Here is a 16,810-nt window from a genome sequence, read left to right on the forward strand (position 1 = left end):
CCCCCCTAACGCACCTACTTGACAATAGACAGGAATCTATCTTACAAAACCAAACAACGAAACAGCAAGCACATGCAGTAAACATGCAAGAAAACATTGAAACAGAAGAAAGAAGGAATTGATGGTTACCTGGATTGATTGCAAAAACTTGAAAAAAGAAGGAAGAAGGACGCGCAGAAACGTCGGAATAAATCTTTGGATAATGCGGATCGCAGAAGGAATAGATTGGAGAAACAAGAGTGGGAAAGAAAAACCAAGGCAAAACTGTTTAAAACTGCTAGAAAGGGAGCGCGAAAGACATAGGGGCAAAATGGTCTTTGCGCACAGGATTTTCCAACCCATTACGAGCATTTAATGCTCTGCGCGAGGAATGAGACAACGGATGATCGCCCCAACAACGAACAAACACGCGCGCAAGGCGCGCGTTCAACTTACGGGCGACCGACTCGGCGACAACGAACAAGAAGATAACACGCCACCAACAGCCTGTGCGGCTAATTGCCGGCGCGTTGGGGGCACTGTTACGGCCTGGCCCAGGCCTCTCGCGGGTCGACCCGACCATATGATGACCCGACCCGAGCAGTCGGGCATGTACCGCTCGTTGCGCGACCCGGACACGCGTCCTTGGCAGCTCTCCACTACAGCTGTGAGGAAGTTTCGAGGAAAGTGGGTCTGGCCTTGTAGGGCCCACCTCTGACACGATATAAATGGGGAAGGACCAACCCTTGCCCCAATGTACATCATACACTGCCTTACCCCCTTTTCGCCTGCACATTCGACTGACTTGAGCGTCGGAGTGTCATTGCAGGTGGCACCCCCCTCTTTTTTGAGAGCTCGGAATGTCGGTTTTCCATCTCACCCTCACGATCCATTCCAGATCACGCCCCAACTATCCACTCAAGGATCATCCCGAACCGTTCGGTACCCGACCTACCGAATAAAAACGATAAAATATTTTTAAAAGTATGACTATATATTTTGAAAAATGATTTTAAATATCTGATTTGATAAGATTTTTATTTTGAGAATAACAAAAAAATTAAAAATAAAATAAAATCATAGGTCAAATTTTAATTTAGATTTTTATGTATACTTTTATTTTAAATAGTTATTTAAATATTTTATAAAATTTCAAATCAATACACAAAGGATATTTATGAAAGATATTTATCATCATTTATTAAAAAAAGATATTTCTTTTTGTTACTTGTCAATTTTTGAAAATCTTAGAGAGAGAGAGAAAGATATATATATATATATATATATATTCAAAATAGACTTTTGGATTTAAGAAGAGGCATGCAAGTGCAATAAAAGGCATATGCGCGCGGCACAATTATCCGGTGCCCTTTCCAGCAATGAAAACCATGTTAGTGATGATAACAATGAAAAGACAGATGATAATGGATAATGGATAATGGATAACGGTCAACGGTCAAAGCTCAAAGGAAAGTTATTCAAGCTACGCAAATTACAGGAACACAAGTCGTTAATAACATGACATGTCACATTCTTAATTATAAGTACTGGAACTCTCATAATAAATCAAGTTTATTCTCACAAGCTAAGTCATTAGTTAAGCTCACCACCTCATTAATTATTGCCATCAAATTCAGGTGTATTAGTCCAAAGACAAACAAATTTGGAGTTCAAGTAAGAAAACTACATATCACAAGACTAGGTTAGTTGTCACTGATGTGCTATAACTACTCCAAAAAATTATGTTAATTAAAGACAGATACACCATTACTTATTCCAAGAACACACTTTTAATTAACGTTTAATAGTGAGATCCAAAATATATATACTTACTAAGCTGGTTAAAGGAGTAAATTTCTAAAATAATCTTTTAGATTGGTTCGAACACTAATATTGTCCCTCAATTTTCAAATGCTCTAAATGCACCCTCTAATTTAAACTCCGTGGAAAATTTTGGTCCTTCCATTCATTTTCGGTATGACTCAGCAGTCGGAGCACTGAGCTGGCGGTTCCACCTCAGTTTTCCCTTCCTTCCTCTCTGTTGACCCTGCAGCCTCACCTTCGTCTCATTGCTGCTCCTCTTTACATTGAACTTCATCGCCTTTGCCATCTCCTCCAGTCGAGATATCACGCTGCTCGCCATCCCGCCATCGCAAACCTCCTCTCCTTCTTCCCTCTTCTTCTCTTCGAACAACCTCGACAAATCAAATTCTTCGGATAACGATATTATGTGAAACACGTTCATTGTTGATGGCTGCTTCATCTTCTCTTCTATCTCTTTCTCCTTCTCCTCTTCATCTTCCTCCTTCATCCCCGTAGCATGTTCTTAGGAACAGGTTTCTTGAACCACGGTGACTCCATGATTTTCGAAATGGTGATGCAAGAATTCGAATTCGGATCGAGCAGCTTGGTGATGAGCCTCCTTGCATCGCCGGAGAACCACGGCGGACACTTGAAATCTCCTCTATAAATCTTCTTGTACATCGCAACAAGGTTATCGTCCTGAAAAGGCAAGCAACCTGCAAGAAGCACAAACAGGATGACGCCGCAAGATCATATATCGGCCTTGGCGCTGTCGTATCCCTTCCAGCGAGCACCTCTGGCGACACTACAAGGTTTTTAATAATTAATGGAGGTTTTTTAGTGGAAATTTTTAAAACCTACACAAAATATTTTATTTGTGGCAAATTATGAAACTCCCCTGCATAATTATAAAAAATCCCCCCAAGCCCCACTGTTACACATAATTAAAATTCCCAAACCCCCTCCAAACAAACCCTAAAGCCATCACCCGTCGCCGTGTGAGAGTGAAGATCTCGTCAAATCCAAAATGATTATCAAGCTTCAACCCTAAAGCTCACAACCATCGCCGCCTCCATCGCCACCGCCATCACCACCACTATATCCATTCGTGTCCTTGTCGCCACCGCATGCTTTGATAATCTCTTTTTCTGTTGTCTCCTCCGTCGATGCATCGTCTCCTTTGATCGCGACGCGGTAACTTTTGAGATTTCTCTCTCTGTCTCTGTCTTTCTCTGTCTCTCTCTCTTTTCATTCTTCGTAGAATCTTTTCGATTATGGTTTGATTTATTACTTCTCTACTTTTAGATTTGGCTTTTGTTACTTTTGCAATTATTTAGTGAATTTGATGGCGACACAATTAGTCTAGATATTTTTGCATATTGATTTTGCGAGAAAATTTTTGTTTCTATCTACCTATTCAAGGAATCAGTGATTTTCGACAATATTTGAAGTTTGATTTCTATACATATGCGGAGTGCCGCAAGTTATGTGCAACAAGCCGTCCTGGCAGAGATGCTCGGAGAAAGTGCTGAGTCCGAAGTCAGAGACCTTGAGGTTGCCGTTGTGGTCAAGGAGAAGATTCTCTGGCTTGAGATCGCAGTGGTAGACGCCACGGCTATGGCAGAAATCGACGGCGGAGATATGCTGGTGGAAGTAGAGCCTCGCAAGGTCCTCCCTCATGCGTCTCCTTGTGGCAATTTTGTTGAAGAGCTCGCTTCCCCGGATGAGCTCCATGGCGATGTAGATCTTGGATTTGGAGGCCATTACTTCTTGGAGCGCAACGAAATGAGGATGCTTCATCATCTTCATCACCGAGATATCTCTCTTAATCTGCTCCATCATCCCAACCTTTATCATCTTCTCTTTCCCAACTACTTTTATCGCCGTGTGGAGGTGGAACCACCAGCTCAGCGTTTTGGCTGCTGAGTCATGTTGGAATTAGATGGAAGAACTAGAATTTTGCACGGAATTTAAATTGAAATGTGCATTTAGAGCATTTAAAAATCTAAAAGCAAAATTAGTGTACAAACCTAATTTAAAAGACCATTTTAAAAATTTAAAAATAGAGAATTATCAACCTGAAATATAATACAAAGTCAACTAATTTATATAATACATATATATATGACTTCTAAGAACTAATGTAAGGAATATCAAACACTTGTAATAATCTATCGTACAATTAATTAATTATTATATAAAGATGAAGAATTAGCTTTGAGTGGGACCTGAAACTTTCATGTATAGGTGACTAAGTGTTGTATAATTTTTTTGCTTGTCGAACCTAAATTCCAATCTACTTTTTAAAATTTGCATTAGTCTTCTTCATAAATTCTCTCTTTCATTAGCAGAAAATTTTAATTTCAAAAAAAAAATAAAAAACCAACAAAATTTATTATTTTAATTATTATTTTTAGTTAATATTTTTAAATATTAATCAATTATTAATAAAAATAATAAATTCTACTGTCCTCCAATATTATTTTTTTTTAATTGATTCATGTTTCGTTATATTATAATTATAATAAACGTACACTATTTGTTTAACACTACTAATAATAAGAGAGTAGATAATTTGCTGGATAGGTACGATGTACATAAGAACAAAAAATCATCAAACATATATATAAATTAAATTAAGCTATACCTTATGACCTTTACACATGTGAGCTTATGAATAATAACACCTATCACACGTAAGAATTTATCCATTCCTATAGCTACGGTATACATCTATTTCAACGTGATTTTTTTTATTCCTCTTAACTTCTAGTCTTCTATCATCATATGCCATTGTTCGTTGTTCCGCAAGCATTGGCCACTGGGTGCATATAATTAATAGGAAATATATAAATGTATATATAATGTTAGTTGTCGGGGTCGTCAATTTCGTATTACGTTGTTAACTTCATTATATATTAAGATAGTGCGATAGTATTTGATAATATTATATATTAATTCTTCAACATAAAACTATTTTATAAATAGATAAATATGATTAAAGATAGAAAAAAAAAAGAAAAGAAAGGTAAATAAAAAAACTTTTTTTCGTGACTATAAAAAAATATTTTAAACATAAAGATGTGTTAACGCTTTTTTTTCTTCTTCTTATTTATATATATTTTTTCTTATTTAAGATAAAGCCAAAAACAAATTTTAATAATAGATTACGAAGATATATCTAAAATGGCATGCTTATGTTATATTTAAATACTAAAAAATATAACAAAGAAGTCATCTAAACATAAATATCTTTTTTGCTCATCTACTTATTAAATGAAAATAATATTAATATTAAATACATAAAATAATCCAAAGAAAAATAAATATCAACAAAAGATTGAAATAGAAGAAGAATTATAAAGAAAGAAGACTATATCACCTAATAAACATTTTATTCTTATATGACAAAATAGAATAATATCATATATCTAAAATTTTTATATAACTACTTTAATTTCTCTTACATATTATAAAAAGAACATGGTAAATCAATGATTTTCTTACAAACTGTTGCAACATTTATAAAAAGAAATTTCAAATTTCTGCATGGTTGATGGAGATGAGAGCAGTTGAGGGAGCTTCTGAACAAGTGAGAGAACAAAATGCAAAGGAACATTTGACTTGGAGAATGGACAAATGAAGTTTGAAGAGAAAGTGATGAGTGATCATAATAATAATGGTGATAAAGAATTTCAAGCCTCCAAGTTTGAGAGGTTGAATCCCACAAACCCTTTAAGGATTGTGATCAACAATGCCACCAGAGTTGCTTCTCTTTCTCCTGATCATCATCATCAATCTCAACAACCACCACCTTCTCAGCCTCCTTCTACTCCATCAATCCCACAAGTATGTTCTCTTTTCTTGAATTTTGCAGACAAATTGCTGCTTAAATTCAAATACTTCATTGAATAAAGTATTAGATAAATGTAAAAAAAGTAGAGGAACACCCAAAAAAACTATATATGAACGGTTAAAAAGGCCTACATGTATAGAAAATTTTACTGTAGACATGATAAATGATAAAATTCAATAGCATCCGTTAATTTATGTAGTCGACTTCATCTGGTGGGATAAAACTTTGTTGTTGCTGCTGTTGTTCTTTTACATGTTTGTAACAAAAATGTTTCAATGTTATTTTTTTTTTTACTAATTATAACAGCAACCGGTGACACTGAATTCAAGAAGATACACCAACAAGATTACCCTGTTTCTGTTCCTTCTTCACATGTTAATAGCCATAGCATTGGTTGCTTTTCTTATATTCAAGGGAGTTGAAGGACTAATCCAACCCTCATCAGATTCTAAAAGGAGAAAACAAACAAGGGTAGTGAAGTATTTTCTACCTCAAGTAGAAGCAGCTTCAGTTCTAAGCATTGTTCTAGCACTAACATGGCAAACTGCAATAAGAAAATGGCCAAATTTCATGACACATTTCACACTATGGTGTTCTTTTTTCATGTCACTCTCTGCTGGAATTCTCCTTCTCTGCTTCCAAAAGCCTCCAACAGATGGTGTTGGAGTTTCTCTCATTGCATTTTCAATAGGGAATGGTTTATATGCATGTTGGGTTCAGAACAGAATCAAATTTTGCACAAAAATTCTAACACTTTCACTTCAACCTGTTTCCAAGTTCCATGATCTGAACCAGCCAACTTTTTACATGCTTGGTGCTGCATTGTTTTGGATGTCACTCTGGAGTTTAGCAGTGATTGGTGCATTGAATTTCTATTTGCCTTCTTTGGTGATCATTGCTTTGGTTTTGAGCTTGGCTTGGACTTCAGAGATTATGAGGAATGTTGTGAACATTAGTGTTAGCAGAGTTGTTGCTTTGTATTATCTTAGGGGAATGCAATCTAGCACTAAGTTTGGATTCTTAAGGGCATTGACAAGGAACCTTGGGAGTGCTTGTTTGGGATCTCTGTTCGTGCCGGCGATCGAGGCGACAAGGGTTGTTGCTAGGTTTCTGAATTTGGTTGAGGGGGAAGATGAGTTCTTGTTTTGTTGTGCTAGGTGTTGTTTCAGAGTCATGGAATCTATCTTCAGATATGGGAATGGTTGGGCCTATGTTCAGGTACATACAACTACTAAACTATTTGCTTCATCAAAATATTGATAGTGTTAAATAATGTTGGTAAGCAATTTGGGGCTATTAGAATTGAAATTGTTACTTTAACATGTATGGCCTTAGAAATCATAGTAAGACTAAGTAAGACATGGTTTATTTGAATTGATGTTATGTTAACAGATAGCTGCCTATGGTAAAGGTTTTGTAACTGCATCCCAAGACACCTGGTCCCTCTTTAAGAGACTTGAAATGGAACCAATTGTGGACTCAGATATAACTAGCTCAATTTGTTTCCTCTCTGGGGTTAGCATTGCCTCAATCTGTGTCATTGCAGTGTCTGCTTGGACCTCCCAATTGTACCAAAATTTCACTGCCACCCTCTCCCTTCTCACATTCTTCATTGGATACCTTCTGGTTAGTGCTATGTTTCACTCTTTTCCTTTTAAAATTAGTGTATGTCACAGTTATTTTGAAACCTGTGGAGTAATTTATGATGAATCGTTATATTATTATTATTATTATTAATGTTAACATGTATGTTGTGATATTAATGTGATCAACATTTTTATGATGGTGCAGACTAGGATTGCCATGGCACTACCTCAAGCATGTGTGAGTTGTTACTATGTGTGCTATGCAGAAAACCCACACAACAGATTATTTGATACAACAATTAAGGACTCTCTCGACATGGTAAAATCCGGCCGCCATGTTGCCGTGGCTACGCCGCCACTACCACGGCGGTTTCCAAGTGATTAAGTGCCAAATTTAATTTACTTTACAATTTTTTCCCTGAATTTTATTTACAAGATTATAGCTAGTAGTGCAATAGAAACAAATTCATATTGGATAGTGAAGGAAGTTCATATGTTACTTATTTATTTTGCATATTCACACTCATTTTTTTTTATGGGAGGTGTTGGATTTTGTATATGCATTAATAAGATAAGCATTGAGGTATGATAACTTGATAAGCGATACCATTACTGATAAGATAAGAATGAAAATTGCAAAGGAAAACGTCACTAGTTATATTTAAAAAAAAATATTAGAGGACTAATAAAATTTAATGTTTTTTATTAGTAATGAGAAAACAATATTTAAAAATATAAGTTAAAATCTAAAATCCTAAAAAAGTGAACTGATAATTAAAAATTTCGGTCAAAAATAATAAATTTTAGTAATTGTTAAAATTTTTTCTATTAAAAGTGATGGATCCACTCCTTCCAAATTAAGCAAAAAAATTAAGTGTGTTTATTTTGTATTTATTTATTTTAATTTTAATGTTTTTTTTTAAATTTTATTAAGAAAGATGGAAAATAGAAGAAAAGACTAAAAACAAAATCCAGAATTTTATTGTTTTGACCCTTAAGAAATTCTCATAAATAAAAAATAAAATACAAAAAAGTGATGGTTCGAGAACTAAGCCCGGCCCACCTGGCCTAACGCGGACTAATGGTGCAGCGGCTTGTAATCCATCCGCTGTTGGAAGCCCGCAGTTGTTGCTGCTCTGTAAAGCCAGCGAGGCGCAGTGCTCCTGAGTCTAGGAGTCAGGACACCTGAGACTTCAACCCAAGTACCATGACCCAACTCTCAACTTGGAGTGGGCAAGCCAATATAGTGCCACCCCATGAGCCCAACCAAGCAGAAGCAGAGCCACGTTCCACCACCCTATGGCCCCCACTTGGGTTACAAGTTAGCGTGGCCTAACTCGGCAAATTTATTTTCCGAATAGAGCTATTATAAACATTGTTAAATGTGATTCGTCCGTCGATGTGCGACTTACTGTTATAAACATTGTTACAAGCTCTCCTTCTCCCTCCTTCTGCGTGCTCTGCCTCCTGTCTGTGGTCGCCGCTCGTGCTTCGCGCTCAACGCTACAACCCTCACTCTCTCAGACCTTCGAACCTCTGTTCTCAGACAGCCACCGCTCCAGCCTCCACTCTCGCACCTGAGACCACCTCCACCATCGTGACTCGGACTCCAGGTAACAGCTCTCACTCGCGAACAACCGCTCTGCCTCCTGCATGTGGGAGCCTCCGCCGGTCTCCGAACCCGCACCCCCGCCAGCCTCAAACACCGCACCTGAGGCGACCTCCACCCTCTAGATTCGAACAAAAAATCTCTTTTCCCACCCTCAATCAGCGACGTTCGTCTTCTCCCTTTGCAACTAGGAGCTCAGCCCAGCTCCTCATTTTTGGCGTCATTGTCACCGCACCTCCAGCAGTGGCAATAACATAGTACCGCTGCATTCTTTTCCCCTTCCTTTGCTTCAAGAACCCTAGTCATCACCTCAGGTTCTCTCTTTGCTCTGCTTTCCAGTCTATTTTCTTTAATTAGTTAGTTAGTTAGAATTTGCATGTTGTTAGTGGATTTAAGTTGTTAAGATAGGTTAGGATTAGTTTATTAGATCTTTGTTAAGTTGCAAGTGTTGGATTATGGCGGTTATGGATTGAATGCTGCTGAAAATTGATTGATTATGCTGAATTTCTGAATTGCACACCACATGTTTGATTGAATGCCTATGTGATGCTTTGCATTTGATTTATATGTTGTAGCTACTATAAAGATTAAATGGCTTGTTAATTTGTTTGTTACTCATTTTTGTTCATTGTTAATTTGCTTGTTAATTTTTGTGCATCCTCTGCCAGCTTGAATTGTTGTTTTTTTCTTTTTATTTATGCATGCTTTTCCTGTTTCAATATCAATTTCAATAATGTTTAAAAAGTTTAGCTTGTTGAATATGTTGCTCATGAATCTTGATCCGTTGTTTTTGGTTCTTCAGCATTACTCTTGTAAAGTTACATGCATTTCAAGTCTCAAGAAACAAGAGACATTCTCTGGTTTCTCTTATTGTTTTTGGTTATATTTACAAAATTAATCAAACAACAGTGTTTAATATAGTCATTGGCTTCGTTATCAGTATGTTTGTTCACTTCTGTGATCTCCTAACTTTCACGAATTATGTAAAATGCACACTGTAAACAGACATTTCCATTGGTCCTTCGTTCCCAATGTGTTGTATGATAAGACCTTCAAATTCTGAATTCACAACTTTCATCTGTGTTGGCTAATTCCATCTTCAAAGTGAGAATAAAAATATAAAAGCATGATTCCTTCATAAATCATCAGTCATAATAAAAAAAGTTATTAATCCTAAGACATCTATATCTGACTTATTAACACGTAATATGATTTTATCAAACATGTTAGAAAACAGCAGGCCATAGCTTTTTATCGGTTTAATTTTTTACTTAACAAAAATGTATTCTCTTTAGTGCAAACTGCAAGGCAATATTATATGCTTGATGAAAAATGATTGAAATTACCTTAAATCCTGAACTCTACACAGTCAAAATTTCTATGTTAAATTGAGGCATGATTCGCATAGAGTAGTGGATAGAAAGAAGTCTAAAAAAAAAATCTGATGAAAATTGCTTTTGCACATAATAAGAACAGCAAATATATCTGCCTCATCAAAATTACCATTCAACGCGAAGCAGAATAACAGGAACTTTAAAAAAGCATAAAGTAATTAATTACATACAACTAGGTTGAATGAATCTTTTCTGTTTCCAAGCTCATGAAACTAGTTTCTTCCTACCAAATTCTGCGCTTTCTTTTGGCTTCACGGGTGGCAACTTTGATAACACCCAACTAGGAGAATCATTAAGCCAGAGCACTTCACCAGTTTCTTTGTGCTTAAAGTCAGGAGCTTTTGGATTCCTCTGATGATTAAAATAGAAAAAGAAAAACTCGATCAACAATATCTAGTTAAGCCTGGTAAAGAACCTGTGGAAGTAGACTCTACTTACCTTATCTATTCTGTTATCCCACCATTTAGTAGGGTTATTGACCAAATCATTCCAGGGCTCATCACCTAAACCAAGAACACAGGTTCAATCAAACATACGTTTATAAAACAAACAAAATGGAAATGAGGAGGAATCTCAAGTTGGAGAACCCAAAAATCACAAGAATCACAATTCTAAGTATAATGTGTATGAAGGTCTTCATATGTAATATACCTGTAAAGTCCTTTGCTTGTTTTGATTTTACAGCTGGAACATCAAATTTCAGTTCTTCGAGTCTGGATAAAACCCACTTTGGAGCGCTGTTAAGCCATAGGGCACCGTTCCCATCCTTGCGTTTGAAGTCAGGGAACCTAGGATTCACCTGCAAAGTAAGCATAATTATAAGTTCTTCCAATTAAATTAGTCAGCAGGGGAAAAACCAAAAGGTATGAGACAGCAATAACTACCTGCCCATCACGTTTGCTGTCACGGTAATCAGTCCACTGCTTTGGGTCATCCAAAAGATCAGTCCAAGGAGCAAGTGAAGAGTCTCTAACTTTCTTTAAATCATCTATAAGCAAATTAGAATGGAAAACTTTTGGAATGTTTCGGATGAACCACTTAGCAATAACCATGAAATAAAAGTTATATATATATATATACCGCATCAAGACTTACTTGTTGAGTGCTTCAATTCAGGTTTCAAATCAATTGACAAGGAATCCAGTTTATCTTGCAGCCATTTGGGAGTTGAACTATTAATAAAGAGTAATTCACCATCCGTTTTTCTTTCAAATATGTTGTATATGTTTGTTTTCTTTTATAGAAATATTATACGTGGGAACCTCAACACAATGCAAGGATTCGTCAAATTTTTTAGATTAAAGGGAGTGCTCGATTAAGAGGGTTGATGAATCAGGAGAGACTCAATTATTCAAAAGACTCTAACTGTGTACCAAAATATATTCTTGAACTTGTTTGGCATCAACTATTACATTAATGGACTACAGATCCGCATTTTAAGAACTGGAGCAGCAAATACTGTGAATCGAGCATCAAATGCTGGAAGTTCCATGCATACTGGTGATTCCATATCTATGGGTGAACATGCACGCAGATTATCCTGAATTCAAGAAGATACACCAACAAGATTATCCTGTTTCTGTTCCTTCTTCACATGTTAATAGCCATAGCATTGGTTGCTTTTCTTATATTCAAGGGAGTTGAAGGACTAATCCAATCCTCATCAGATTCTAAAAGGAGAAAACAAACAAGGGTAGTGAAGTATTTTCTACCACAAGTAGAAGCAGCTTCAGTTCTAAGCATTGTTCTAGCACTAACGTGGCAAACTGCAATAAGAAAATGGCCAAATTTCATGACACATTTCACACTATGGTGTTCTTTTTTCATGTCACTCTCTGCTGGAATTCTCCTTCTCTGCTTCCAAAAGCCTCCAACAGATGGTGTTGGAGTTTCTCTCATTGCATTTTCAATAGGGAATGGTTTATATGCATGTTGGGTTCAGAACAGAATCAAATTTTGCACCAAAATTCTAACACTTTCACTTCAACCTGTTTCCAATAGGGCTGCACATGGATCGGATAATATCCGCATATCCGCGGTAATTATCCGCATCTGATCCGAATTTTACAGATATTATCCGATCCGCAGAGCCATCGGATCCGATTCGCACTATGGTAGGATCGGATTGCGGATTTGGCAGTGATATCCGCGGATCCGATCCGCAAATCCGCATATCCGCATATCACATATAAATAGCATAGTTTAAGAAAATAAACCTTAATGTGATATGAATTTTAGTGTGTTGTTTTATGAATTTTATGATATCTTATTTTTTATTTTTTATATTGTACTTCGACTTAGAATAATTAGACTTAAATCTTGTGTTATTATTTTTTTTGCTATTCAAGAAAACTTTTATTGATAATATTTTAGAATTAAATATACTTAAACAGGTCAAAAATGAATTTTTTCGGTAAAAACAGCCAAATGGAATTTGAAAACATTTTTTTTTTATATAATTATGCGGATATACCCGATATCCGATCCTATCCGATCCGCATACTTGCAGATCGAATCGGATTGGATCCTGCATGAAAATTTGCGGATATCGTATCCGATTTGATCCGATGAGTGCAGTGCGGATCGGATAGAATTTTTGGCTATATCCAATCCGATCCGATCCGTGTGCAGCCCTAGTTTTCAAGTTCCATGATCTGAACCAGCCAACATTTTACATGCTTGGTGCTGCATTGTTTTGGATGTCACTATGGAGTTTAGCAGTGGTTGGTGCATTGAATTTCTATTTGCCTTCTTTGGTGATCATTGCTTTGGTTTTGAGCTTGGCTTGGACTTCAGAGATTATGAGGAATGTTGTGAACATTAGTGTTAGTAGAGTTGTTGCTTTGTATTATCTTAGGGGAATGCAATCAAGCACAAAGTTTGGATTCTTGAGGGCATTGACAAGGAACCTTGGGAGTGCTTGTTTGGGATCTCTGTTCGTGCCGGCGATCGAGGCAACAAGGGTTGTTGCTAGGTTTCTGAATTTGGTTGAGGGGGAAGATGAGTTCTTGTTTTGTTGTGCTAGGTGTTGTTTCAGAGTCATGGAATCTATCTTCAGATATGGGAATGGTTGGGCCTATGTTCAGGTACATACAACTACTAAACTATTTGCTTCATCAAAATATTGATAGTGTTAAATAATGTTGGTAAGCAATTTGGGGCTATTAGAATTGAAATTGTTACTTTAACATGTATGGCCTTAGAAATCATAGTATGACTAAGTAAGACATGGTTTATTTGAATTCATGTTATGCTAACAGATAGCTGCCTATGGTAAAAGTTTGTTAGCTGCACCCCAAGACACCTGGTCCCTCTTTAAGAGACTTGAAATGGAAGCAATTGTAGACTCATATAACTAGCTCAATTTGCTTGCTCTCTGGGGTTAGCATTGCCTCAAGACCTCCCAATTCTACCAAAATTTCACTGCCACCCTCTCCCTTCTCACATTTTTCATTGGATACCTTTTGGTTAGTACTATGTTTCACTCTTTTCCTTTTAAAATTAATGTATGTCACAATTATTTTGAAACATATAGAGTAATTTATGATGAATCGTTATATTATTATTATTATTATTATTATTATTAATGTTAACATGTATGTTGTATTGTTTATGATAGTGCAGACTAGGATTGCCATTGCACTACCTCAAGCATGTGTGAGTTGTTACTATGTGTGCTATGCAAAGAACTCAGACAACAAATTATTTGATACAACAATTAAGGACTCTCTCGACATGGTAAAATCCGGCCGCCATGTTGCCGTGGCTACGTCACCACTACCACGGCGGTTCGGAAGTGATTAAGTGCCAAATTTAGTTTACTTTACAATTTTTTCCCTTATACAATGTACAAATTGATCCCTGAATTTGATTTACAAGATTATAATAGTGCAATAGAAACAAATTCATATTGGATAGTGAAGGAAGTTCATATGTTCTATGTTCCTCTACATATGTTACTTATTTATTTTGCATATTCACACTCATTTTTTTATGCTGAGGTGTTGGATTTTCTATATGCATTAATAAGATAAGCATTAAGGTGTGATAACTTGATAAGCGATAACATAACTGATAAGATAAGAATGAAAATTGTAAAGGAAAACGTCATTAGTTATATTAAAAATAAAAATATTAGAGGACTAATAGAATTTATTATTTTTTTCAGTAATAAAACAACAATATTTAAAAATATAGGCTAAAATCTAAAAGCTTAAAAAAGTGGATTGATAATTAAAAATGTTGATAAAAAATAATAAATTTTGCTAATTGTTAAACTTTTTTCTACTGAAAATGATGGATCCACTCCTTCTAAATTAAGCACCCTAAAAGTGATTAAATTTACACCATTGAATGCTAGATGGTCACAATTTTATCTAACTAAAATATTTTATTTTATTAAAAATAATATAAAAAAAATTAAAAGTGTGTTTATTTTTTATTTTTTTTATTTTTAATGTTTTCTCTTTTTAAAATTTTATAAAAAAATAGAAAATAGAAGAAAAAACTAGAAACAAAATCCAGAATTTATTGTTTTTATTTTTTTTTTCAGAAAATTCTCATAATAAAAAGTACTAAAATTAAAAATAAAAAATAAAACACAAACCAAATAAATTTTAGGACACTCATTCGTTTTTTTTAACTTTCCAAATAATGCTTTTAATTAAGGTGTTAACGAATTCGAAATGGTTTAGGCAACTAGTTCAATATGTTCTAAATCTTTTTTTTTTTTTAAAGATAATAGGTTATATTTCATTAATTATTAAAAAATAAAATACAAAGATGTCCAAAAGCAGGACAGCATAATAAAAGGTGGGGATATCCCAAAAACACTACACTGAAGGTATTCATCCAACGGTGCGTGGTCGAAAAACGAAGAAAAATCTTAAAGAAGAAATAATGATAAATCAAATTGAATGCACCTAAGAGCTTGTCTCATGGAGATGACGACCTAAACTGGGAGTTCTTTGGATTTCACGGAGCAACTTGACAGAGCTTGCTAGAATGGCAGACGGCATAGAAGTAAAACCTTCAAAAATCAACTGGTTGCGAGCTTTCCAGCAGTTCCAGCAAATGATGGCAAGCAATTGAGGATTACGGTCAGCATTCTTCAACGGGTTAAGTATCTCTGTTGATGCAGTCCACCATGTCCAAAAGTCGTTAAAACTCTGAGACCATACGTCTTTAATTCTAGAGCAATCGATCAAACAATGAGTGACTGTTTCCATTACTTCATGACAGCAAGGGAATATTGGTGATATAGATGGGATGCGGTGATGAATCTGATCAAGCACCGGAAGTCGGCCATGGAGAGCTTTCCAGATAAATAGCTTAATTTTGTGAGGCAAGTTCAACTTCCATAGATCAATCCACGGCTTTTTCTGTTGCATATAATTAGGGCAAAGCTCCAGAGGCGGATTGTAAAATAAATAGCCAATTCTGTAACCTGAAGCTGTATCATATTGCTTGGATTTGTTCAAATCCCATTGCAATTTGTCCCTACTCTGCTGAATTTTAACTGACAAAATCCTGTTTGCAACATCTTGGGGAAATAGTTCTTGAATGAGATTCTGATTCCAATTTCTATCTTCAGTAATTAGATCTTTAACTCTTGGAAACAACTCAGAAATAGCCTGTCTATTTGGCATGTCAGAAATCATTAAAGGATACGGAGGAGGCAGCCAAGGATCCTCAAAGGTTCGGATATCCTCACCAGTACCCACAGCCCAATTAAGACCTTTTTCAACAATCTTTCGGCCTTCCAGTATGCTCCTCCATCCCCAAGAAGGTAAGACTCCAATTTCTGCCGTTATAGCATTACCATTGCTAAAGTATTTACCTCTTAAGATTTTGGATAATAAGGAAGTAGGCTGTGTTACAAGTCGCCAAAACTGTTTGCCTAAAAGCGCCAGATTTTGGATTCTGAGATCTTTAAATCCAAGGCCTCCTTCTTTTTGTGGGCGAGTCATAGTGTCCCAGCTAATCCAAGCCATCCTCCTTTCAGAACCTTTTTGTCCCCACCAGAACTGAGAAAGTAGAGAGTGAATTTCCGAAATTAAACCATCAGGCAACTTGAAGCAAGACAATGTATAAATAGGAATAGCTTCTCCCACTGCCTTAAGCAATACGTGTCTACCACCTGACGAAAGAAGATTGCGCTTGTGTCTACCACCTGACGAAAGAAGATTGCGCTTCCACCCTTGGATTCTTTTCCGAACCTTTTCTTTGATCATACTAAAAGAAGCCTTTTTCAATTTAGAGACTGTAGAAGGCAAACCAAGGTATTTATCCTGAGCCCCAATATGATTAATATTTATAGAGTTAGCCAGTAGTGTACGAGTAGTGGACGGAGTGTTGTGGCTAAAGAATACAGCAGATTTATTAAGATTTACCCTCTGGCCACTGATGCTTTCATAAGAATTCAATAAATGCAGGATATTTGAACATGCTTCAGGATTAGCCTTACAGAATAAAATAGAATCATCAGCAAACAGGAGGTGGTTGACCTTGGGACATCGCCTATGTATCTGAAGACCCTGAATTAGTCTGTTTTGTTCTGCCTTGTGTAGCAAGAAGGAGAGAC

At 36.0% G+C, this 16,810-nt stretch overlaps 3 protein-coding genes and 1 pseudogene across 3 annotated transcripts; 2 read left to right on the forward strand and 2 right to left on the reverse strand.

The window, feature by feature from the left end:
* Window positions 1-1,945: 1,945 nt before the first annotated feature.
* LOC130965597 (CBL-interacting serine/threonine-protein kinase 6-like) lies at window positions 1,946-4,023 on the reverse strand (annotated as a pseudogene).
* A 1,250-nt stretch (window positions 4,024-5,273) lies between these two features.
* On the forward strand, window positions 5,274-7,726 carry LOC130970104 (protein PNS1-like). The gene is made up of 4 exons (XM_057896093.1): window positions 5,274-5,631; window positions 5,945-6,856; window positions 7,031-7,264; window positions 7,430-7,726. The coding sequence occupies exons 1-4, from the start codon at window positions 5,422-5,424 to the stop codon at window positions 7,607-7,609; spliced, it is 1,536 nt and encodes a 511-aa protein (XP_057752076.1). The 5' UTR covers window positions 5,274-5,421; the 3' UTR covers window positions 7,610-7,726.
* Window positions 7,727-10,422: 2,696 nt separating this feature from the next.
* Window positions 10,423-11,737, reverse strand: LOC130965598 (protein OSB2, chloroplastic-like). The gene is made up of 6 exons (XM_057890367.1): window positions 11,640-11,737; window positions 11,323-11,399; window positions 11,112-11,215; window positions 10,879-11,026; window positions 10,666-10,730; window positions 10,423-10,578 (listed from the first exon to the last, which is right to left on the reverse strand). The coding sequence occupies exons 1-6, from the start codon at window positions 11,735-11,737 to the stop codon at window positions 10,432-10,434; spliced, it is 639 nt and encodes a 212-aa protein (XP_057746350.1). The 3' UTR covers window positions 10,423-10,431.
* A 315-nt stretch (window positions 11,738-12,052) lies between these two features.
* LOC130965599 (protein PNS1-like) lies at window positions 12,053-14,144 on the forward strand. The gene is given in 6 exon segments (XM_057890368.1): window positions 12,053-12,265; window positions 12,819-13,313; window positions 13,488-13,576; window positions 13,578-13,621; window positions 13,624-13,694; window positions 13,852-14,144. Coding segments are annotated over 6 exon segments (1,092 nt in total). The 3' UTR covers window positions 14,032-14,144.
* Window positions 14,145-16,810: the final 2,666 nt, after the last annotated feature.

The sequence above is a fragment of the Arachis stenosperma genome, chromosome 3 (assembly GCF_014773155.1).
Source record: "Arachis stenosperma cultivar V10309 chromosome 3, arast.V10309.gnm1.PFL2, whole genome shotgun sequence".
Classification (NCBI taxonomy): domain Eukaryota; kingdom Viridiplantae; phylum Streptophyta; class Magnoliopsida; order Fabales; family Fabaceae; genus Arachis; species Arachis stenosperma.